This window comes from Poeciliopsis prolifica, unplaced genomic scaffold (assembly GCF_027474105.1).
Source record: "Poeciliopsis prolifica strain line A6 unplaced genomic scaffold, Auburn_PproV2 SCAFFOLD045, whole genome shotgun sequence".
Lineage (NCBI taxonomy): Eukaryota > Metazoa > Chordata > Actinopteri > Cyprinodontiformes > Poeciliidae > Poeciliopsis > Poeciliopsis prolifica.
In genome coordinates, this window is record NW_026562420.1 from 1,714,890 (window position 1) to 1,741,411 (window position 26,522).

The 26,522-nt window shown below is 41.2% G+C and overlaps 1 protein-coding gene across 5 annotated transcripts in view; it reads right to left on the reverse strand.

The window, feature by feature from the left end:
• Positions 1 to 23,522: 23,522 nt before the first annotated feature.
• fbxw7 (F-box and WD repeat domain containing 7) overlaps positions 23,523 to 26,522 on the reverse strand; it is a 104,190-nt gene continuing 101,190 nt past the window's right edge. For all 5 annotated transcript variants that reach the window (XM_055056450.1, XM_055056451.1, XM_055056449.1 and 2 more), the window contains one exon: positions 23,523 to 25,729. In XM_055056450.1, the coding sequence (XP_054912425.1) occupies positions 25,461 to 25,729 (269 nt within the window). In that variant the 3' untranslated portion in view covers positions 23,523 to 25,460. The remainder of the gene's footprint in view (positions 25,730 to 26,522) is intronic.

The following is a 26,522-nucleotide window of genomic DNA, read 5'->3' on the forward strand; positions in this document are numbered from 1 at the left end:
TCAGGATGGACGGCCAGACAGACAGACAGACAGACAGACAGACAGACAGACAGACCTGTCCATCCATCCAGCCATCCAGTCTGTCTGAACCTCATTTGCCACCTGTCAAAGTAAATTGCTTTCATATTATTAGCATGCCATCACTTTCTGCATTTGGAAAATTATTCATTAAGTATTAATGATCAAATCTCCGAGTGCCCATTATTTTCTTGATACCAAATTAGGTTTTATAAATTGCCATCATGCAAAGTGATGGATCGCCACGGTAAAGACATTTGTCATGAAGCTAAAAAACATCAAAAAAAGGGGAAATGTACAAATACTCTCTCCAGTGTTTCAGATCAAAAGTGCCCAAACAGTTTCCACACAGCCGGCGCCCTGGTGGATCTATTAGAGTCACAAACAACACCATAAATTTGTAGAGCCCAAGAAGTCAGGCAAATACAATGAACCTTTGACTGGGAGCTAAAAATCCCTGGGACAACATTTGCATCTCAATAAAAAGCCCCAACACAGCAGGTCAGGCTTTCTGAATGTCTCAGCATGCAAAACATCAAATGACCAAACTGGAGACAAATAATGTTTTGACCGGGACAGAAATTTATGGAGACACAGGCCCATTTACACAGCGCGGTTTCACAAAACAGCGCAGTTCAGACGGCTGTAATGGAAAGCAGCCACAATTCTATTGCAAAAATTAGGGCAGAGCTGAAAATCCCCCACACCTCCCCCCAAAAAACTGTGATTTAAGACTCTCCAGCTCAATAAAAAAAATCACATACACTGTGTCCTGTGAAAAAGTCTTAAATGATCACATTCCTTTCTTTCTTTTTGAGGTTCTTTGTTTGGAATTTGAAAGTTTCTCTGTGCATGGATGGATGAACTCTTTCAAACGGCTCCTGAGGTTTAGATTTTTACAGGTTTCCTTTTCTACAGGCAAAGGTGCATCTGCAACTATATTGAGAAACAAAAGATTCTAAACCTTCAAATATTGTGTTGCTCTTTACATTTCATTGACTATTAATGTAACACTTGTATTTTCTGTCGTGTTTGGAGAAGAATCCTCCAGTCAAAAGTTATATAGGTTTTTTAATCCTCTAAATGCTGAAGGCCATTTTGAAGGGGCCAAACTATGTCATCCTCAGTTGTTTTACTAATTCTAAATATAAAGTAGAATTCATAATTTAACACCTTGAAACTGGGCCTCTGTATCTTTAAGAACTCCTTTCTAAAACTCCGCCTTCAGGAAGTTGTCACAACATGGCTCCTCTATTAACCCTTCAACAAGATTTTTATCAGCGTTTCAGAAGAAGTGGCTCCGACAATGAGGTCAGCTGATGTGCAGTTCCACCAGGTGTTTGCTAATTGCTGCTGGCTAGTCTGAAGGAACTGAGGGCGTCACATGGGAGGGATGCTCCATGAGGTGGAACCTTGGAAACGACAGACCTGAGGAGGAGCTTGCACTGAGAAAGCAGAGCCAGATCCACCAAGGTGTCTTGTGCAGCTGAATGGTTGCCATGGAGATTCAAGGATTTCCCAAACATACATGAAGGAATCAAGGCAACACTCTTTTCCTTCATCCTGCAAAATCTTCAGCTAAACCTGTGCAGGCAGTAGAATATGAAGAAGAATTCAGAAGCAACTCCATCAGTCTCAGCTGACATGATGTACATAAAGCAGAGGCAGCAGAAACACACACCAAACACTGCAGGGGAAAATAAAGCTTTGGAGTGACGTACGCAGACATGCTGGAATATTTCGCTTCAGTTATTTTCTGTCTTGATCATTTCTGTATTGATTGTTTTCCTGTATTGTTATTGTAATTTATCTCTTCCGTCCATTTGGCTGAACTTTAGTTTCTGTTTATTATTTATGCATCAGTAGCCACTGCAAATGTGCTCAAAACTTTGGATATTCTGGAAATGTGAAAAAACAAACATGGTTTTGCTGTTTCTATTAAATATGGAATCCAATTAAAATCACAGGTGAAAAAGTTTCTTTATGCAATAATTTATTGAAAACCATGCCTTGCCATCATCGTCGTCTTCTTTGTGTTTTGTTCCAGTGGCAACATCTGCTTGTTGATCATGTGACTCGTGTGATGCAAAAAAGTGTCACCATTGCAGTTTTGGCAAAGTAAACTAATTTTGACACGGCCAAAAAATCTTTAAAAAATAAAAATTTAATAAAATAAAAACTTGCAGGATGTCCAATAAGCAAATTTATTTTCAAAATATTAAATTATGTAATTACAGTCAGTGGAAACGCAGCTAGTTTCAGTCTTTTCCCTTTAGTCACTCCTGCTCCCTTCTCCAGCTGCATCCACTCACCTGAAATGAGCTTTTCTAGCCCTTTTTTCTCATTTCCAACTCTTCCTCAGTGTTTGAGCTCTTCAGGTTGCTTTGGGTCTCCTTCGTTTTATCCCTGTCCTACCTGCTATGCTGACCATCATCCTGCTGTAAACTGCAAATAAAGAATCCTAGCTTCACTACATTTCTGCTCCTGGGTCCTCCACGACACATAAACGACACTTAACAAGTAAATCTTTGACATAATTCACTCAAGTTTTAGGCGTTTAGCAAATACAAACAATTGTGGTGATTCTGACCAACACCAACAGAAGTTTGCTCTGATTTAACATCAGACAGTGGAAAAAAAATAGTCTATGCAAACTTCTGGTTCAAACTTAGGAAAAATGTTCAATGCACAGAACTATAATCCAAATCACAATTTAAGTTTTCACAACTTGCGGATACAAAACAGCTGAAAGCGTTAATCTTTAAATATTTAGGGCCGTCCTGGCGAATTGAAGCGAGATTCGATCATAACTCTGCTCACGGCCAAACCACGACTTAACGAGCGCGCCAGAGATAAAACATGAAAACCCAAGAAGAGGAACGACCGTCTCCTCCGGCTGAACTGAAGGAGCAAGAGCTGCAGGGGCTTCATTTCAATGCCTGCCACCGCCATTGATTTAAGGCCCGGCATCAGCAGAAGACTCATTTAGGCGAGTCATCTGTCTCGCCTGCCTGGGCCTGCTAAAAGGTTATTTAGCTTCCTGGTGCTTTGGAGCAATAGATAAAGAGCAGAGAAGAACACAGCCGCTGTGTGTTTATGTTGCCCATTGATTGCCATCGCCTGTTTGTGCCGGGCCGCTTGGATCTGTGTCTTTCTCCGGAGTCAGGGGAGGACAAGACACACACTGTGAGGTTTTGCAGGGTCTTATTGGTCGGTGGGCATTAAATGAGAACGACCCCACGGTCTGGGTCCTTCTGATGTGAAGGAAAATAGGTTTTCCAGTTGCAGAACATGAGAAAGGCAAATTTGAAAAATGCAAATAATCCATTATTATTTGCAGAACAGAAACTGGTCCTGACTTTCTGATATTTAATATAGCATGGTGCTTCTAAATTTGTATATATATATAGATATATATATATTTATAGATATATATATATCTATATCTATATATATATATATATATATATATATATATATATATATATATATAGATAGATATATATAGATATATATATATCTATCTATATATATATATATATCTAGATATATATATAAGGCCTTCTCATATCCAAGTTTTAGAGGGGCAGTGTGATTTAAAATATATTTTTTTGAGCTTTACTTCATGTTCTAATGTTATTTCCTCTTCAAAAACATAGTTTTGCCTTGATTCTTCTCTTCCATGTATGTTCAGAAATCCTTTAATCTCCAGGGCAACCATGCAGCAGTGCAAACGGCCTGGGTGGACCCAGCTCCACCTTTGAGACTGAAGCTCCTCCTCAGAACTGGAGTTTCTAAGGCTCCTCCTTACAGCGCAGCCCTCGGCCCGACATGTTAAATTTTAAATTAAAATTTATTTTTAGTCATCGATGACAATGAGCCGGGAAAACACGTCACAAACACTGTCCCTTTAATGGACATGAAATGAACAGAAACTGTGATCATTTGGTAAATCCTAATTTAACATGAAGACAACATTTACTATAAGACATAATAAAGTTGTTATTGTTTTAAGACTTTACCACAAAGAAGTTGTTTTAATAAGAGATGGTAAATTTTTTCCCATCTCTCTGAGGATCCTGGACCTCAATTTAAATGAAACCTTTTTGTAATTCTTAAAAACATACAACAGAAAAAAAATTCTTCCAAACCTGTTTAACTTCCAGATTCTGTTGAGATAGCAATTGCCCCAAACAAACAAGCCGCATCATCATTTATGAATAAAAAGGCTCTTGCTTTCCAGAGAACAACTTGTGTTTACTGTCTTTGAAACACAGATGCTTAACTGTCTTGGCTTAGATGCAATGATGGCATCTGAGGAGCACAACCAGGATGAATGTTTAATGCTCTCAAACACACACTTACTCTGCATTCCAAAACAATAGGATGCAGATGTGTGTGTGCACACACACACGCGTGCTTCCAGCTCTTTATAATCAAACAAGCAGCTTTACATCTTTGCTATGGCTGTCACAGAGCCTACGTCAACAGATGGCCCCTGCAGGGGCTCCAACAGACTCGTTTACCTCCCTAAACAAAGTTGTTGGCGTCGGCTGGCAGACGGCTGACACCACGCCTCTGCTACGCAGCGTAGCGGTCTGGGTGGGACACCGAAACCAGCAAAATCAACACCCATCTGTTCTCGTCCCTCTCAGCCGCAGTAAATGGATCCATCATCGTTCCTCCATTCTTCTCGCCTGCTTTCCGTTATTAGCGGCATTAGCTTTGTGTGTAATTAATTAGTGCTTTTAATAGAGAATTTGTCAAAGTAATGACTTTCATTTAAGAAGATGTTTTTGCTGTTATTGATGAGGCTTGCAGTGCGTTTATGTTCAGGTTTATGCAAACTGTCGAGCTTTTGTCACCTTTTAATGGCGACGTTGTTCTGGTGCTGATGTAGACGGGTTTATTTATTTAATAGGAAGGCAACATTTGTCTAAAGTATTCACATCATTTGGAAGTTACAGATACCTTATAGGGCTGTCAAAATGAATCATTAATCCTGCATTAATTCACATTCTTTTGACGCTGTTAATCTCTTTTTAAGGTGGATTAAATGTAATTTCCTTCTGTCTCAGCTGCTTCTCTTTGGGTCTGATGTATCGTTTCTCTGAAAACGGTTCCAGCCTCTTCACCTCTCCTCCTCTGCGCTGCATGGGGAAGCACAACAAAAATAAAACAGAATTATTTTATTGTTGTAGACAAAATAACATTTTCCATGGCAAAGGATCATTTTAGCATTCACGACTGAAGCAACATTAAACTGCTGTGAACAAATAAAACAACATGAACAATGATAAACACAAAAGCATGGAAGACAGGAGAAATGCTCCCATGTTTTGCCTGTTAGGTCATATTTTAATAAACTGACAAGCATTTACAACTCATTAACTCATTATAATGATTACTAATTCACAGCAAACTTGTTTTAATCCAATTAAAAATTATCGATTGATAATTGATAGCCCTAGCAAATTTGTAAATATATATTAGTTCTGTTGTAAAAGATTATCTCAGTTTAATCACATATTCTATCAATTTATTCTGATGATTAATTGAGGAATCAGATAAAAATGTGATAAAATGAAATATTGGTAAATTCCACCATAACAGCAGTCTGACCATTGGATATAAACATTTGCTCAAATTTTCATATTTGTGCATCAATACAATTATTTTTCTGTCGTTTTAACTGGTAACAATAGCAGCTCACTTTTTATGTTAAACCGGACAAAAATTATACAAAAACCTTAGATTATATTGAATTTAATAATAAGAAGGCAGCGTCACAAAGACACCTCTGAAAAAAAGTCTATCCTTAGTTCATGTATTCATCTTCAGTCAATTTAATGGATGAATTCTCACTTTGATAGTTGATCCAGTGAAACCAACATCATTCACTTTTCTATTCAGCCACCTAATATATAATTATTAGCCGTGTAACTTAATCAGTATCCATCCAGTTTTATTCAGTAAAAGTCAAGGGGTATGAATACTTTTGAAAGGTGGTGATTGTGTGTTAATCATAGAAACAGCAGATAAAATGGTGATGAAGAGGAGCACCAAGAACATCAGCTTCATCTGAAAAACACAGCGAGGTCAGCGAGGCATTTTGATTGGACCACAGCCCACTTTGCTGCTAAAAAACACTTTGACCAAAAATGGCAGACTTCATTTATCTGGCCTCCATCCCCAGAAAAGACTTTTTTTCTGGGGGATTTTTGCGGGAAATCCAGCCGTATCTAGAGACCATCCTCTCTGACTTCTGAATCTCAAATGAAGTGTGTGTTTGAGTTAAAAAAGGGAGCTGAATGCAGAGCAGCCGCAGGTTTACATTAGATTAACAGCCTACATCCGCGGGTCTGTTCAGCTCAGAGTGCAGCTCTGCTCTGTTTTTCCAGGGCTCAACAGAGAAGTGGGATCAGAAAGTAAGCTGGGGGGTTTTTATCTGAGTCTCTGCTGCAGCTGCGCCTGCCTGCCTGCCTGCCTTCCTGCATGTGCTTTATTTTTTTTCCTCCTTCATCCACTCCAGCAGCAGCAGTAGCAGAAGCCTATCTAGAGACAGTTGTTGCATATCAATCGGAGCGCAGGGCGCAGATCCATCACTGAGCCACAGGCGGGGAACTTCAAGCCTCATGTTGCCTGCTGCTGCATCTACAAATCGCGCAGCGGAAATGAATAGTAGTGTAATTTTAAGATGAGGAAAGCTCGTGTCAGCAAAGTGTGAGGGTAGGAAATCGGGTAAAGCTTTTGGAAAAGCCATCGTACTGTTAGTAAATGATGGCTTTACATGGCAGTGTGGTTCAAGTCAAGATGACTCAGCTGTTTCCAGATTGTTCTGTGGTGTTTGTCTGGTGGATCCCACCACGCCTCAACGTCTCTGTCACCGATCCGAAGTACTGACCACGGGTGTTTCTTCAAAGTTTTTATTTTTTCAGCCAGCCTCCCCTGACCCCTGGGTTTCCTGAGCTCTGCTTTCATGTTCAATCATCTGATTCACAAGACAGATATTGATTTATTTTCTCACCAGATGTCCCGGTTTGAAACGCACCGCCACCGTGTTGGTGACTCCCGTCCCAAAAGTGGAAATGTTTCCACTTCTGTGTCTACATGCGTCATTCAGTGCCCTGCATGGTTTATGCTGCACCTCAAATTGGAGCCTTCTCATGCTAAATAAAGGTCTTATGTAACCAGAGTGGATGTGTAGATAACACTCGTCTGAGGAGGAGAAAACAGAAGACATGTTAGTTTTACTCAGGCTGAACAGAACTGGGGCTTGACTGAGTTTCTGGTGTATGGGTTATTTTTTTTGGGAGTCTATTTTTTATACATGGTGAAAAAAAAAATAGACTTAAAATATGATTGCAACTTGATTGTTTTGGTTGTTTCTCCCCAAACATAGTACAAGCAAGCTCTAATTGAAAGTTTCTGCTTGTTTCTATTATTAAAACTCTCCTTCAGCTCCATTTGTCTAAATGTTCTAGTTGCAGTGCGTGTTAGAACGGCTTTTAGCATAAAAACACACAATCAATAAAATACTTCAACCTGTTTGTGCCTGTTTCTTTTGTCATTCAACACACATTTGAAGTGTTTTCCAGTCAAGTAAGGAAGACCTTCATTACAGTGCATTCACACAAATGCATCTGACGCTTCAACCTGACTCTGATTGGACATTCTGACCGTCTACAGCTGGACAAAACAAATCAAAGATGCAGAGAGAAAATTAGTTTCTGTCATTTAATTCATGTGGATTTAACATAAAACTCAAAGTTTTCACAGTGATTCAGGAGCTGAGTGAGGAGATGATCAGCCTCTGTACACTCTCAATATGCAAATGATTGCACTTATGTTTTTCTTTTGGACATACTGTGGCTGGATTTAGGAGTAACAAAAGTATTTTGGCCTGTAGAGAAAAGGCTTTTCTACCTTGACTCCCAGAGTTAGCCGTGGCTGTAAGCTGTTTACTACTAGTTGCAGGGGGAGCGGCTCTGCCTCACTCCTGAGTGATCGACTCCTTGCAGCTCCACAGCACCGCCATTCGAATCCCTGCTTGGGTCTCTGAGTAGCTGCCTCCCAGACTGCCAGGATCTCATCGTACGCTCAGTCTCTGATCCTCTTTGTCAGTTGCTAATAAGAGTGATCGATCCGCCATCGTCATCATGGAAATCCTCACTGCGCCCAGACTGGGGCTGCGGGTTCCCCTTCTCATTTTCCAGCTCAAAACAGAGCATCACTGCATCCTGAGTGTTCATTCTTCAAGTAATCTTTGTATACAGAACATAATACGCTCCTTGCAGTGCATCAAGTTTCCCTTTAATTTTATATTGTTTCACATTAACAGTTTTTACATTTTCCAGTTAAAGTTCCTACATTCCTGCTCACTTGAACGAGCAACAGGTAAGACGAGGTGAGTCTCCTCAGTCTGTGTAAGTCAGGTGATGGAAGATGAGTTCAGACGATGTGGATGGAAGCTGCCACCTCCCACCGTCTCTCAACGGGAGAATGTTCGTTTAGTCCAGGAAAAGTGCGCACCAGAAAGCACCTTGATGACCTCTCAGCTCTTGGAATAGCCTGCTGTCACCTCGCTGGTAATTACCTGCCACTCAGGGCAGTGGACAGACCCACAAATAGATGGGAGTGGCAGTCAGGGATCCGGTCCAGACAGCGAGGAAAGCAAGAGTGTAGAAAAGACAAGGAGGGCTCAGAGGATGTTAATGAGGCCTGTGAAGCAGAGCGGGCTGACAGAGCAGCAGGGCTGGACTGGAACTGGGCTGGACACACAGCCATGATCCTCATCTATGGAGGTCAGATTAGGAGCTTTTATCCAGGGGACATCAGACGATGTCATCTTCCATCTCAATACTTTCAATATTTTTGTAAGTATTGAAAGAAATCAAATCAAGGTCCAAAAGCAAGCATGGAGATTGTATTCGTCTACTTTTAAATGTCCTTCACTGTCTTTAATCACCCAGTCGTTCATGCTCCTCATGATCTGTCATAATTACTTTTTATTCATTATCATCGAAATTTTATGCTTGCGGAAGTGTGTAATTTTCACTCTATGCCATCTTTGACTTTAGGTGTGTTGGACAGTACAGATTACAGGAGGGACTGATTGTTTTTTTATACTTTTGCTTTTAATGTAGCATAGAAGAAACAGGAGAAATCTGGAAATGTGTCGTGTTTACTTTTTCTCCTTTTTGCTTGATTGAGATTTTAATTCAACAGATGATACTTGATAAAAATGAGCAGGAGTCATTATATCTATGGATACTTAACAAATCCCACCTTTTCATTCTAAAAGTTGAAGATGGTTTGCAAAATTAGATTCTGGTATCCTTCAGATTTCACTTTCCTGGTTAGCTAAGGTGTGTCCCCTTCTTTTTACTACCTGCCTTATTCCTCTTGGGAATATTTTCCATAAATTCAACATCAGTTTCTATTACTTTGCTGATGATGCTCAGCTCTTCTCAACTAACTCATCAAACTACTTCATTCCTTGGTTTCTCCTTCTCTCAATCAGAAGAGACATTCGGGACATTGACTCTCTTTGCACCGTCAAAAAGCAACTCAAAACTCATCTGCTCAAGTTAGCCTTTTCTTTATAATCTCATTTGTTTGTTTTCTTTTACCACTTTTTTCATCTATTTTCCCCTGTGCATTCTTCGATTGTTCTTTTCCTTTTCTTGTAAAATGTCCTTGGGAGTCTTGAAAGGTGCTAACAAATAAAATGCATTATTACAACAGTTTTGGCCGAAGCTATTTTGCTAAATTGGTCCCTTGTTGGGGACTGATGTAAACTGTTTTTATGGTCACCTATTAAAAACAATTTAATGCAAGTTTTAAAACATGAATGTGAAAGAGAACACTAATTATGGGAAGACAATATAAAAAACAAAACAAAACAAAACAAAAAGTTCCTGCTAAACTAAATTTCACAAATGTTCTTAGAAAGCAATCTCTCTCCCCAAAAGTTATAAAATGCAACCAGTAAGTTTTAGTAAAGTACCAACTTTACTGCAGGACAGCAACTGGTAATTTGCAACAAATTTTAAGAAAAGTAATCAGCAGATTGAACGTTTTAGAGAATTACTCCATAAATGGATATTTCTACAAACGTTCCAAGAACATATCTAGTAGGATCTGAGTTACAGGAAGGTACAAATCAGGAATGTTTTAGAATGTAGTCAGTAAGTAACCAGAGACAAAGATGGTTTGTTACCGTCAGGTTCCAGGGAAGAACCCAATAAGTTCAGAAATTTTAATGGAAACATTTCAGAAAGATTCTGGAAAGTAACGTCTAAGAGGTAAAGTCCAGTCACCGTCTACCTGGTAAGGTTCTAGACGGCTCTTGAACGTCACCACCATTTTCTTAGACTGTGTTAGCAAGTCTAGCACAGTCTCTGATGTCACAATCTGACATCAAAACCCATCTTTACAGTCACAATTTACAACAGTGTTAGTATCCTTGTTGCATTTAAAGTAACATGATGTGTGATGACAGAGGGGAGAGGAACATTATGATCCAGTTTGTTTGATTGCACCAGCAATAAACATGCAGTGATTATAATGAGGCCCACAATGGACTGCTAAACAAAACAGAGCAACAGTTTGCTACCGGAGTGATCATTCTGGGCCTGAGAGCATCTGGAAGAGAAAACAAGCAGATAGAAATACAGAAAAGAAAAGAACGAAATTTCATTGTTTCCAAGCTACTTGTGCTTACTTTGAAACAGGCACTAAAAGCTGAGAAAACACAGAAGAAAAATTCACAACAGTAAGGTTTATCTCCATCGAGTTGGTCACTCATCTCGTCTAAATGCCCCAGACTGTCAGCCTATCTGGCAAATAATGTGTAAAACAAATGTCAAATCTTTTTTAATTCCCATCACTGCAGTGAGAAGCCATGTTTAATTCATAGCTGTGCATAATTTATGCAGGTCTGTGTTCAAAAATGCTCTGAACACTGGCAGTTAAGTTGAAACAAACAAGCTAATGACGGCTTGTTTGTTTCAGTGATAGAGGTAGCTGTGAATGTCACACCCCGTCTGAAATGATATAGCGTCACGTGGGAACGATGGATTCATTTGGACTTTTGACAATTTTAAGCTTTAATTTGCTGTATCTTTCTTTACCTTTCTTAATCCGTATTGGCAGGAAACCAACAGGATATTGGATATTGTTTCCACTGGGAACGAGCAACAGGTAAGGATGATTCAAAGTGAGTTGATGAAACAGGAAAGCCCACATGTTGCATTCAGGATCTGATTCTCGCAATTTAAAATGTGGTGCTCGCCATTTATAATGAAGTATAAGAACGCAAAGAGTATGGAAGAGGATCTTTTTAAGTTTTATCAGATAAACCTGTATTTAACATTTAGATTGACACTTAAAGCTGCAATATGTAACTTTTATGAAACATATATTTTTTTTACATATTCGTTATAACTGTCACCATGTCGTGACGGTCTGCTGTGAAATAAGCTGCTATTGTTGTCTGAACAACAACTGGTTGTTTTTGCTTCACTCCCGACCAAAAACAACCAATCAGAGCCAAGAGGAGGGTCTTAAAGCTATCAATCAACATCATGAATTCGCTGCTAAATGTGTTAATGGCAGACAAACAACTTACTGTTACAGAGAAACTGTTTATCTGCTATCATTGGTGTCCATGCTAATGAGCAGTAGCATTCACAACCGCGTAACAGACAGCCAGGGTAGGACACAGTGGGGGAAGAGCAGCGCTACACAGAAGGTGATTAACATCGCTAAGAACCGCCTCCTGGCTCTGATTGGTTGTTTCTTGTTCGCACTGGGAGAAGGCCAAAGTTAAAACTTTAATACCAAACTGCCACAACATGGTGATAGTTTCAACAATTATGTAAAAAAAGATTTTTCTTAAAAGTTACACTTTCAAGGATCATTCATATTTATGGATAAATATGAATAAAAGACCTTAAATGAGACAATTCCATGCAGGTAAGGCAGTAAAAACATATCCAAGCACTGCTAAAGTTAAAACCACTGTCAGGTTTATTAATATCATGAACATGATATGAGAGCTCACACAATCACACACTCTTGAACAGGTCAGAGTAAAAAGTCGAGTCACCTCTGACTTACAGAGTCTCAAACAAGTCTTTACACCAGAGGACAAAATACAAGGGAAACAGAGGGAGACATTCTGGCTGCCTTGCAGGTGCAGAAACAATATTTCTATCAGAGTAACCTTCAAAGTGTTAGATCAGATAGTAGTTCATTATAAGCATCAAAATAGAGACATAACATGACCACTGAATTAATAGAGCCATAAGGTATTTGCCTGTAATAACATTTCCCAACCACAGTTGATATGAACCGTGAATCTTCATAAATCACCAAATGACTGAGAAAATGGCTCCTCTGGGCTTTTCAGGACTAAACTCATGGTTTTGCTCTCTCCTGCATTTTGTCCACAAAAATCTGAAGTTTTCTTGCTATCAGAATAATTTCTAAAATCTCAAAATTCTTAGTATGCTTTTTCCACTTAAAAAATAAAAATTTCATCAGTTGATATTAGTCTTGCCTGTAGTGTTTAACGGTTTTGCTAAAATATCCTAGTTTTTTTTCCTAACTGAACAGAACTAAAAACAGTGAGTTTGAACATATAGCAAAGCAAATGTTTTTTTTCAACCAAAGTCGAACTAAGATGTTCGACTCATTAGCAGTAATGTAATAGTTAAACCTACCAACACCAAAGCATCAAGTTATAACTCAGAGAATATACACAAAATGCAAAAATGTTACACATTTATCTTCACTGAAGATAAGATAATCATTTGATTGCATTATAAAATGGCACTATGTCATACTGTCCCTTCAAATAAAAAGTGTTGGTTTTCAAGATAAAAGGTCCAATCCAACACAGAAGTTACAATTTATTCACACATAGAAAACCAACTGCCTTACAAGACCCGGTTCCTAAATCCAGAGAAACAAGAGAGGATCTGATTGGTTGAGCTAAAGAGAGAACCTGAACCTGGATCCTCTCTCTGTACACTGACCTGTTTACAGAAGCAGTTTGTACAAACTCTTAACAGCAGCCTGGTCAATAATTTATTCTTCTTCATCTTCTGTCTTGGCAAGAAAAATAAAAATAAAATAAAGCATCACCTTTGAACCAGCTTCCTGCCAAGAGGTGCAGCTTTCCTCAAACATTTACAACATGATTCTGCTGAGGAACAGCCAGAGGAGAAAGCTGCACTCATTCAACAGGAACCCGGTTTGGGTCGACTGAGCTGGAACTGATTGTCTGCCTGCTGTGATGTTTATGGGAGAGTTTCTTTTTCAAAAACAGAAAAAAAAAATCTTTCTTTTTGTACAGTTAGACGTCTGAGGAATTCCATCAGAACCTCCCTGGAATCTACAGAGGATTCTCTTCAAGTCGGAGTGCTGCAGCGACGATGGGAGGAACCTCTGCTGCTCGTACAGATGTTTGCACAGCTAATTAAATACATATCTGGCCATAGATCTCTCTCCACTTTGTAGAAAAACTGTGTAGAGATAAATTGCTCATTAGAAGCCTCCACGTCTTTGAAAACATCCGCCGGTTCAACGTTATGAGCGGCGCCTGTGAGCCTTTGATTAATGATGCTCCTCCCCAGCCGTCTGCTCCCTAATGCAATATGCATGCATTGTTTTGTTTTTTTTTTCTTCCCCTTTCGTTTCCTCCCACCACTCTAAACGGACTGATTACATGCGCAGCAGAAATGAATAATACGGATTGATTTGGTTCATTTCATTTGCATGTTTGCACAGCTTTCATTTGAAGCTTCATAAGAAAGTCAGTAAACAGAGGAGAGAGAATCTGTTTCCACACAGTTTGGTCCTGTCCAAGTTCGAGTGGGTTTCAATGTGGAAATGGAGTCACGCTGGACTGATTCGGCTGAGCTGCCTTCAAGCTCATTAGAAGTTTTCAATTAGAGGCCGACTGAAGTCCAGAGCACAAGCAGAATCCCAAACTCTCCGGCCTTTTTTAGCCATTCCCTTTGCTCCTGCAACGGCTTTGAATGAGTGAACTGCAGTGCAAAATGAAGAACAGCATTCACTTTGGTTAGCATCCAAAATCAGATATCTCAGAAATTAACAGTTGTCAAGATTAAAGGGTTCTTAAAATAAAACCCCCCAAAATGACAGATTAAAGCCAAAATATCTAATTAAATATAAAACTTTGGCACAAAAAAATGACAGTATGTTTTGTTTAAACCTTGTTCTCTCTGTAAAGTAAAAAACAAAACAACAGCCTTTTACTGTTGACAAGAAACTATTCACTCCACTCAAATATAAATGATACATTACAAAATACTGAACATAATAATATATTTTGCTGCATAAAGTCTCCTCAGTGTTTGTGCAAAATAGATTGAAGGTCATCAAACCATAATATTATTATTGTTATTGATAAGAAATATCACAAAAGAAGCAATTCAAAGCTTTCTGCCTATCAGAACCACCTTGTACCAAAACATGAACATCCTGTGTACAGACTGATCAAACTTCAACCAACTCAATAACTTTACAAGTTTTTGTTTGGTGAAAACAACCAAAATCAGCCACGTTTTCTCACATATATTGGTAAAACCTCTTGGCAGAAGCACATTGAGGATCATGCATTGACTGCACCTGTACAGCATTACGCTAAACTTTACAGCAGCTCCAAAGATTTCAGAACCTGACCTAGCAGCAGACCTGCAGTCTGCTCCTTGATCCGGTTGCGCTGAACCCTCTGCAACCCTCTGCACGACCGTCAAAACAATTAGGAGAAGTAGCTCCAGGCAGAGCCGGCGGGTGAATCCCAGACCCCTCCCTGATCTCTTCATCTCTGCATAATAAAACCCCCACCTGCTCCAGGTGCGCCGTCTCTGACAGGAAACGTTTCCGGTAGCTTTGGAAACCCAACAGAAACCAGGACGCAGACCGGATACGGTATGTTTGGCGGCGGCGGCTCATCGTCTCATCCCACTCAGTGTCTGACTGACCACAAAGCCTCCTGTCTCATTGGCAGTGGTGTAGAAATCAAACAGATTATGAGGACGTTTTGGGATAGCATGTGGGTGTTTTTCTGTTTTTCTTGCCTAAAGGAGCCTCTTCTCATAGATGAGATCTCCTCTGGTAGAACGCTAGAATGACTGACTGCCTGTTGCAGATTCCTTCGACTCTTCTTCATCTCTCTGCAGAGGAAACACCCGTTGCGTCTCGACATTCTCTGCTGTGTGTTTTAGAAACGGACCAGCCCTCCCCACCCCCACCGCTCCGTTTCGCCTGGCCTTCCCCCTTCAGAGAGAAACGAGACAGATTCTGTAAAATATCTGCTGTCTCCGTGGTCAGGCTCCTGGGTTTTTTCCTCTCCTCCCTTTGAGTTCTTTCTCCCGCTCTTATTTCCAACATTAGCCTTCACGTTTCATTTTCAGACACTTTGATCAGTTTTGTGTGATGCACATCATCATGCGAGTCCTCTCACACAGCCAGAGGCCACCATCATTATTATCAATCAAAACACAGTCAAGAGCATTGCAGCACGCCAAACTCCATCTGCAGCTTTCTTAATTATATGTAAAAGTCCTGCTGGCTTCAAAAGATGTGTGTCTCTGGATGATGTCGTGTGTGTGTGTGTGTGTGTGTGTGTGTGTGTGTGTGTGTGTGTGTGTGTGTGTGTGTGTGTGTGTGTGTGTGTGTGTGTGTGTGTGTGTGTGTGTGTGTGTGTGTGTGTGTGTGTGTGTGTGCGTGTGTATTGTCTCCCTGACAACATTCTGGAGCTCCAACTTAAACCTTTACATTGACTTGAACTCTGTGTTTGATGTCTTTCTCTTCTCATTTTGTTCGTCTGATTTCTTCTTCTCGCCGCAGTCTGAGCTTCTCCAGCCCGACAACATGAGCTTGTTTTGTTTCATCTCCTCTCACCAACATCCATAAAATATGTTCACGCAGCCTGTAAACAGGCATCATCATATGAAATTGACTTTTTGAGCTTTACATCATGTTAGAATGTCCCGTGGCGACCACTCACCTGTTCAAAGCGCTCGGGTGGACCTCGCTCCGCTCCGCCTCACAGAGCACTTTCACCCACGACTCCCCCACTCAGCTCCTTCAGACTAGCCAGCAGCAATTGGCAAACACCTGGTGGAGCTGCACGTCTGCTGGAGCTACTTCTCAGTGAAACGCTGGTAAAAATGTTGCTAAAGGGTTAACAGAGGAGTCATATTGTGTTGACTTCCTAAGGCTGGTTTCATGACTTTCAGAAAAAGGAGGAGTTCTTAAAGGGACAAAGTCCAAATTTCAAGGCATTAAATTGCAAAGAAACGATTTTTTTAAAGTAATATTTGTTATATTTAATATCTTTATAACTGAAGGTGGCATAGTGACTTGATTTGTGCGATATAATGGCAGCGTGTGGCTGGAAAACACAAATGTGCTGACTTGTGTTCATAACCCCAGCTGCTAACAGTGAAGCCAGTGTGTGTGATGCAGGAAGAAGAAAAGTCTCTTCCTCATTTGTGACTATTAATAAAAGGAGCTGCTTATGGAATAAAACAACTCCTTTGATGTGAGACTAATTAAGAAAGAAATGACGAGTGAAAGAAAACCTTGCGAATTGCATAGAAGGGGATTAGCAGCAGCACTGAATTATTATGGCCTTTATAATCTTTTTGCTCTTACTGTGTTTCAGCTATTAAGAGTAATCAAACAGGGCCAGCGGGGGGAGCTGGCTCCCTGGTGGGGCATTTTACCCCTCACTTCCCCAGCGCCTCACCCAAATGTAAAAGTTAATCGATATCAATCTCAGGAAACAAAATATAGGATTTGGAGATAAAAATGTCACCACAAAGGTCCAGCAATCCCATCATGTATATTTTAAAACAGATTTGGGATGTTTGAGAGAGCAACAATCGGTAATTTTTCATTTTTCTCCCAATATTTTCCAAATGACTGAAAGTGTCAGCTGCTTCAAGATCCCAGGATTGAGGCACTGCAGGTTTAATGAGGTTTAATGTTGATCGCAGCCCAAACACATTCATCTGACACTGAATCACTTTGAACCCTATCAAGTCTTGTCCCATTTTAGAACAAACCAGGAACGTAGCGGCTGTATCACTGCGGCACTCCCGCTGCTCTCTGTTGCAGAAAATTGGGCATATAATTACCACTAGAGTAGATTTGCTTACTCATCTCCTCCTCTGCAGATAAATGGAAGCAGCGCGTCGTCGCACACCTTGTTCCCATCGGTTCAGCCGGGTGGGACAGGTGGTGTCGGACAGTCAGCGGGGAGGGGAGGCTCCTACCTACAGCGCTGGCATCCTCTCCTCTCCTCCGACGTACTTTCACCACCCACGCACACGGGCCCTGCAGATGGGCTCCGGTGTGGCACGAAGCCCAATGCTCCTTCCCGGGCCTCCGCCGCATGCTAACACATTTTGACTGCGAGACATTTAAAACCTGCAGGAACAAGGTCAAAGAAGAGGAAGATGAAAAACAGGCAGAAGCTGCGGATTGGTTTGTGGACTGAGACAATGTTTAGGAGATTTATAGAAGATCTGAAGATTTTCTCTGCTAGATAATGAAACTTTTTATCCCATGTAGGAGGCCTGGACGCATTAAGGAAGGTGTTCAGATCAGATGAGAAGAACATTTAGAGTTCCGGTCACGATAAGTGAAACCCTGAAGAGGAGGACAATTAAGTCAGTGGCAGAATCTTGCTGTGGCGATGATTCTGTTCAGCAGAGACGGGGAATCTGGTTAGAGTTGATGGGAAAATGGATGGAGATAAACAAAGAAGATGGAGGCTGTAAACAGCTTCACCTTCCAGCAGGACAACTACATTCACGTCGTCACAGTTAGAACCACATGATTCATGTGCTGTAACAGCTGACTCTGGAGGAGCAGCTCCTCTTGGTTTCTCACCTTTTGCCTTGAGGTAGTTTTTGATTTTAAAGAGGCAGTATGCCAGCCAAGTAGTGCTATTATTACAGCGCAGGAAAAAAATGGCACTTTTATACCATTTTGTAGCAAAGTAATTTAACGCCTTGAAATTGAGCCTCTGTCTCTAAAAACTTCTGCTCTTTCTGAAACTCCACTTTCAGGAAGTCAACAGGGCTCCTCTGCTAACTCTGTAACAAGGCTTTTGTTTTTTTTAAACTAGCATTTCACTGAGAAGTAGCCCATTTAATGAGCTCAGCATATGTGGAGTTCAACCAGAGGTTTGCCAATTGCTCCTGGCTAGTCTGAAGGAGCCGAGTGGAGGGAGGGCTGCGCTGTGAGGCAGAAGCTCAGAAACCTGAAAAGCGAGTTGGAGGAGGAGCTTTGTTGTTGAAGGCGGAGCTAGGTCCACCCAAGGGCTTTGCACATGCTGCATGGTTGCCATGGAGACTAAAGGATTTCTCAAACATGCAGGGTGTCAAACTCCAGTCCTCTGCTGTCCTGCAGATTTTAGATGTGCCACAGGTACAAAACACAGGAATGAAACAACGTAATTACCTCCTCATTGTGTGGATCAGGTCTCCAGAGCCTTAATGATCTAATTATTCTTTCAGGTGTGGTGCAGCAGAGGCACATCTAAAAGTTGCAGGGCAGTGGCCCTCCAGGACTGGAGTCTGCGCATTGAAGAATCAACGATGATGTAAAGACAAAAACTGTTGATATCGAATAATACTGCTCCTTTAAAGCTGGAGAATTTGAAATAGCTTCACTGACCCTGAGTAGCAATGGGGGTGGGAGGAGGAGGGTAACAGTTGGTGCATCCATGCAGCCATGGGGTTGCAGGAACCTCCTGACCTTCTTATCAGGAGGTCAGCTTTAATGACCAGCACGAACATCAGCTGTCCAAAAGGAACGAAAGGAGATTTAAATGTTCCCGTCATCAACCACTGACTGCAGCTTTATGGCGATTAAACCTTTTCATCACCCATTGATGTGCTGCAACAAAACCTCCCAAACAGGATTAGGCTGAAGTGTGAAACACAACCACTTCTGATGCTACGGTCCTTTTAGAAAATCTGCTCACAATTAGGGGGGCTGCAGCGCTTTAGGGCAGGATTAGCGAACAAAGAGATGGGAGATACTCTGAATGGAGCATCCAACGCTCTTCCCTTCCCTAAACTTTTTGCTGCGCCATCAGCTCCTGGCAGAGAGCATCCCGTCCCTCCGTCCCTCACGCCGTGTCGTCTGTGTCTGGATGAGCATGTGCTGCTGGGGTGGCAGGCAGACGTGCTTCGCTTGAGCGCCGAGAATGGAGGGGGGGAAAAAAGGGGGCACATTCATTCATCAACAGGATGCGCAGTGTAATTGTGGCAGCAAGAGTAAAGTAGATAAATGGCTAATCACCTGAAGGAATGAGATGATTCATCTCTTCCTGATATGATGCTGGTTGAAGGACCGCCAGCGGGGATCCATCAGTGTCTGCTACAGAGCAGACTATCTTGTTTGTTACGCTGTGTGAACTCTGAGTGTTTACACTCATTAAAAAAAAACTTCATTAAAACAAAAAAGTGTTTTCAGTGAACACAGAGCTGCTATGGGTAAAAACAGAAGTGAACAGTGCGCTTTTGCAGAATTAACCAGTCAAGTGGAATAATTGTAGCTTTTGAGATTAACAAGGAAGATCCTATCAGGCTTAACAACCTGGTTGTTGAATGAGTAGATTTTTATCAACAGTGATAAAATATCTGTTTATTCTGGCAGAAGTAGTGATTTGTACATATAGCTTGCCTGATAAAATGGCTATAAAATTGCAACAAAACATTTAATTCCCAAAACCTTGTTATCAAAACCACAATGTATTAATCTACCTTTTTCAAATCGTTGCAAGGTGATCTTCAGTTTGATGCTCTTGAAGTCTGCAAAGAAATATATTTTATTAATACAGTTAATATAAACATTTGTGCTTTTCCAAAAAAAATAACAATAAAATATTTAAGGCAAAACAGCCTTTGTACAGAATAATCACTGTAGCCATATATTATAAACACTGAATGGTTTCAGTAATGCAATTATCCTCATTTATATGGTACAGTGACAGGACCAAGATAGTAGTATTAATCTTAAAGAGTAGTTTAGAAAATCACTAATATCACTAATAAATCACTCCAACTATATTGCATGTACTAAAGAACATAGAGCTACAATTAAATAGAAGTACATTTCACATCAGTACTCGCAAAATATTTGTAAAGACTTCAGCAAACAAAATTCTTCATCTTTCAATCTTTGACTCAAGCTTAAAGACGACAGACCAACACAAAACTGTGCAGACTGAAACAAACTCTGACAGAACAAAATAATTTAAAATGTCACTTGCAGAATAATAATTTAAAAAAAAGAATTTAAAAAAATGAACTACTAAGCCTTAATCCTATTTACAAAAAAAGTTTTTATGCCAAATATATTGAAACCACACAGGCCCCATAAACCGTTGCCCATTCCCAGTTAGCCCACATAAAAAAGGACTAGGGCCTACAAATCCATGCCCAGGTCCAACCCATGTACGGTCAGCACATGCTTATGTCATGTGGGTTCAATGTGGTCAAACCACATGGGTCCAAAATAGTGATGCCTGTTTGTGTCACATTCATTGCTCGCCCACATAAAAAAACGACTAGGGTCTTGTTATTAATTCTTCAATGGCTCATATCTATGCTTTTATTTTGAAGTGCTTCCTTTTATTTTGAAGGAGATTTGTTCTGTTTATTTTCTTCTTGAAGTTCCTCAGCTGGTCTGTTGAGACCTGAGCTGCAGTCACTGATGATGTGAGTCCTGGTATCAGTCATGTGACATGAATAGATAGATTATTACTACTGACAGATTTGTTTAGCTGCTGGTATATCTCTAGAGTTTGTTAATGTCTGTTTTACTCTTAATATGTTTGATTTTATTAAAACTATCTACCACTAAACCGTTAGTTTTGAGCTTTGACCAGATAGTTAGATCGATTCTGAGTTTTGCATCATTTAAATTTAAAGTCTTTATCACAGAGGAAATTAATGTCAATGTATTTTACTTGCTTGTGAATTGTTATATTTACATTTTTTCATTAGTAATTTTGAACCTTTATTTATGAATTCTGTATTTTCAGAAACTGCTTCAATTTATTTGATTCGTTGACATCACTCTTCAGTGATGACCGGTGTGCTTTCTGACCGGAGCACTGTAGTGGTCAGTTAACAAAATCCACCAACAAAAGTCAAAATCCTCAGTTGGCCTACATATCCACGCCCAGGTCCAACCCATGTACTGTCAGCACATGCTTATGTCATGTGGGTTCAATGTGGTCAGCCCACATGGGCTTCCTATGTTGGGCCCCACAGTGTTGCAGTTAGCCCACATTATTGCCGAATAGGGCCCATACATTTAGCCCAAAAGGCCCAGCCCACATGGGTCCCACTGTAGGTTAACCACATGGGTCCCATGCAGTGAGCCCAGATTAAACTCATGCCCACTCATTACCCATGTAGCCCACAATAATCCCATATGGGGCCCATTCATGCATGCTGGCAGAGTATTGATACAAAAACAGGCCTATTTTTCATTACTAGGCCTGAGGAGGAAATATATTGACTTTTTGAACATCTAACTACATTATATGAAAATTCACAACAAGTCTGTGTGTAGCCTGGCCTACGCAGAGAGAGATGGTTTTGAGTTGTACTTTAATGCTTGTTCCCTTTACTGTGGAGAACAGCACGAAATTAATAAAACCTGTGTGTCCAAGTTTCATTGAGTTAAGAGAATTATTGAGCGTTGCTATGGATGGGATGTAGAAGAAAAGTCTTTTTGCCCTCCAGCGTTGTCCGCATGGGCGAAATTTCCTTATATAAACAGCAACATGTCAACAAATGTGTATATCTGATTATGAATAAGTTGGTGCCTCACCGTACGTCACTGTCACACTTCCAGAAGTCTCCTGCAGCCATGGGCCGGGGTCAAAGTGCAGGCCTGGTCTACAACAAACAGGACGCCAGCCATGTTGAACTGAACTTGTTTTTGTAGACGTTTTTAAGCTTTGTATATCATCGAACGTTTCTTGGTTTGAAAATTGGTGAGTTTTGGGATCAAAAGTGATCAAAATCCTGACTTTTCCTGCAGGTTGAAGTGGGGTCACACCATGGCCAGAGGTTTGGCTGTCATTTCCACAAATATGTTTTCCCTTCACATCACAACCAATAAGATTTTTTACATGTCTGATGCCAATCAGCATCCACAATGGGGTCAAAATCTTTTGTCTATTTCCTGGCTGCCTGATTATTTCATTACTATTTTCAACCAATTCAGATGGAGAAATGGCAACAAGGTCCGTCGCTGTAAAGAATTACAAATGTCTCCACCGTGTCAACAACACATTTCTGAGCCACTGCATGCTTTGCGTGTTAACAAAAAGGCATTTTTCTGAAAATAGACGTTGTGCCACTGGACTGAAAATGCGGCAAAAGCTCAGAAACAAACGAGAACAACCTCTGCAAATCCTGCAGAAGTACTGACACACTAGTTTTACAGATCACAGGCCGGGTCTGACTGTTTGGAGGTAAAAGTGACTAACTGCAGCGTCTAACCGTGAAACAAAAAGGCCAACTTGGCCAGAACCATATAGCAGAAATGAGTATATAAATCTAGATTACATCCATTTAGTTTACAAGCAGGAAATATTCACCTGAGTGGAGCAGAGCAGCTGTTTACAAAACATGATGCGAGTCCCCGCACACACACACACACACATCCGTTTATCTGTGGGTGTGCAGTTTATCTGTGGGTGTGCAGCCCCCTCAACGCTCCCACACACTAAACTGTTTCCTGGGCCAGAAACCAGCCATCGCTAGGCAACAGGGGGAAACCTGCAGCACTGGGCCGACTCCGTTGCTGCTCGAACTGAGTGGCCTCATGAAACATCACTGGCGGAACACAAAGGCCCAAAGGAAGAGCTTAAAATTGCGCAAGTAGGAATTACAAAAATAAATGCTGATTAGAAACATGGCAGTAATAAAAAGCTGATATTACAGTAAGTTTGTGCTCTAGGATCAGGTGGTTTTTCCAGCTGTATCGAAATAGATGCATTTCGCACAACTCCAATCAAAACATTCGAGTGATGTGAAAAAAAAATCGCTTGTGATCAACAGTTACGACGCTGAGACGACGAAGACGACAGGAAGTGGTAGGAAAATGAACGACTTTTTGCTTGAGCAAAAGTATTTACGTGTCATTAGTTGCTCTATTTAATGGAAACACCGCATTTGGGAAGTTGGGTTTTCTCCACATTATCGAAATATTGAGTTTTGTGCACATGCAGACTCCTGCCAGCTCTCTGTGAGGTCACTGAGCCGCCATCTGGAACAAAGTGCAGACTTGTTTGAGAAAGTCCGTAACTTGAAACTTCTCCACACGATTCTTGTTTTTGACATCATTGCTGTTATTTGTTTTTGATTCACTTCATCCTAGAAAGATTAGGATAACTGAGGAGCTGAGATGATAACCATCCAGGAGAATTTAACCAAATAGTTTTGCTTTATTGACCATATAAGATGCCTTCACAGAGGTAAACAAAAACAGACAACTGATATGCTTGAAATGAAAAAGAAAAACCCACATTTTATTGCACTTAAGTTATAAGAAAATAAAATTCTAAGTGAATCAAACAAATACACAATCCCTTTCAGGTTTTTTTTTTGTCTGTTTTTAGTTTGTTTTTTGCTGTTTTTTGCCAGGCAGTTTTACATGAATTGAACAAAATAAAAACACCTGCAACAAATCTGATTTCTCAAACCAGATCATAAATTAAAATCAGACGGAGAAAACAACAGGAGGGGATAGAGCGAGATTGTTTTCTTTCTTTCGTTCGTTGTTTTTTTTTTTTTTTTTTTTTTAATATACAGTGTTATACCACTTTCACAGTTCGGCTGGAGCTGTGACTCTGGGAGGTTTTGAGACGACTTGTTTTGGCTACAAGGTGTTTTGTCCATGTTCGTTTCGGTGGAACACCGAGACGCTCCGCGGCCCGACCTGCCAGCTGATGCATGATGGTGGTTTCCTCTGTTGCTTCAGACACCTGTGGAGGGGAAAAAAAGCAAAACAAAAACAAAACAAAAAAAACAGTCTCATACAGACATATGGGCCATTCTCTCATTCACAAGTTAAAATCAGTACATCTGTTAGTTTGATTTCTTTTTTAACCTCTTTTTTTTTTTTTAAGCCAGTCCACGCAGCATTTTAACATTTTTCCCAAAGAACAGGCTGGAGAAGCGTTGTCCCGAGGAATGTGATAAGCTGCCAGCTAACACGCTTTAACACACACACACACAGGCACACACACGTTCTCTAACAGTGTTACAATTCCCCCTCGTTTGTGTCTCCTGTCAGTTTCTGTCGGACGCGCTCTCTCCTCGTAGCCTCAAACGCAGAGGCACGTTTGGCTCAAGTTTCAGTGGCAAAAAACAAAACAAAACAAAAAAACAAATGCGGAAAAAAAAAAAGAAAGGGTCGGAGGATGGTGATCACGTCACTTTTCTGGTTTAAGTCCAAACGTACAGAGTCCTGTGAGGAATTTCGCCTGTGGACTAAAACGTCACAGCAAGTAGAAGCTCCGTTCTCTGGTTCCGGTTCCTCTAGCAGCATTAGATTCAGTTTGGCCACTCGGGGGGGCGCGGTCAGGGCAGGTTGGGGTCAGTGGATAGTAGAGGTGTTTGTCCTCAGCCCTCCAGCTTCTGAGGAAGCCCCCCCAGAGCTGAACAGCACTCACGGTAACAGAGACCGGACTGGACCAGACCGGACCGGATTCTTCCTCTAATACTGAAATTCTGCATGAAGCATAAAACCAACAACAACGACAACAACAAAAAAAACCTCTTCAGATCCTGAAATTCACAGTTGTGTTTATGTGGAGAAATCAGAAGTCCAGAGCGATGAGAACGGAAACGGAGTGACGGAAACGGGCCGGACCACCCCGACGCCCCCCCACCACGTCCAGCAGCTCTTTGGGAGGAACTGTGAGGGGAAGCCAGTCATCATGATGACCGTATGCACACGCTCTGATGGGAGGGATGGGGGAGGGAGCAGGCAGATGGCTGGGCGGGTGAAGGAGTTTTAAAAAATAATATCTCTCTGTACATCTGAAAATCTGTCCCACTCGAGTAAAAGCGGGTCCTCTGTGCGAAGCCGGCCTCAGGAGAGTTCGCTCCATTTCTCCCTCCAGATCACCTTCAGCAGGAGGGGCCGGGGGACAAAGGGGACCGGACTCTGAGGAACTGAGTTTGTCCGTAGCAGGAACTCCAACAGTAGACGCGGGCAGCGGCGGGTTTTGTGATTGTAGACTCTCTGAGTGTAGGTGAAGCGTTTTTGGGTCTCCGGGCTCCCGTCCCCCTCCTCCTCTCTCTCTGCGTGTCGCTCTCTTCGTCCTTCCACGGCGTGTTCCCCCGCACCACTTCCTGTCACTTCATGTCCACGTCAAAGTCCAGCACCAGCAGCTTGGTTTCCTCTGTGCCATTGCGGCTGCCCACCGCGCACACCAGCTTGGTGTTGGACGCCCGGATGCGCCACACCACGCCGCCGCTGCCGCCGCTCTCCAGGGTCACCAGGTTCCGGATGAACTCGCCCGTCTTCAGGTCCCACAGCTTGACCGTGCCGTCGTCAGAGCTGGTGATGACAAAGTTCTTGTTGAACTGGAGGCACGTCACGGCACTCTGGTGCTTGTGGGGACCTGGAGACACACAGGCAGAGAGAGGACGGTCAGGATGAGAAAGGACAAGGAATTCATTTGAACATTCAAAGTGCACATTTGTTAATGTTTTGTCATCCAATTTGTCTTTCTGAGATGCCAGAGATCCGGCTCCAGAGTTTTGGTCCAACGTTTTTTATTTAAATATTTTTCTATGAAGGACTTTGACCCCTTGATCCCCTGCACCTTCCAGCTGCTCTGTGCTTCCTGCCAGAACGAAGAAAGGAAATGAGGAAATATATTAAAACTCCTCTGCTCAGTTCTGGTCTGATGCAGCGAGAGAACGGTCTCACCGAGACAACGTTTTAGTTTTTGGTGACAAGTTATAGTCGCAGTGATCAGAGCAAAGGCTGCATCTGGCGAGGTTTCCACTGCCGTTTCATTTCACATTAGTCTGTCTGGATCAGCGAGGTTTATTACCTCCTATAAAGATTTACAGGAAAAAAGTACTATTTTTTTTATTTTACTTTTTTTTACCACTGAAAGTCCTAAAATATTTAGCTGGAACAGATCAGAAAGATTAAACATGCAAACAAAGCTGCTGCTAATGTAAAGAAACGCTGACGATATTATTTAGTTAAAAATAATAATACATTTAAAGGGGCAGTACACATAGTGCCATTATAGCACAATCAAAAAACTCTGTAACCTTCATATAATACATGTATAATACGTATATAGCAGTATATATCAAATAATTTCACTTAATAATTTAACATCTTGAAATTGCGCCTCTGTCTCTTTAAGGAGAGAGACAGATGACTCCGCCTTCAAG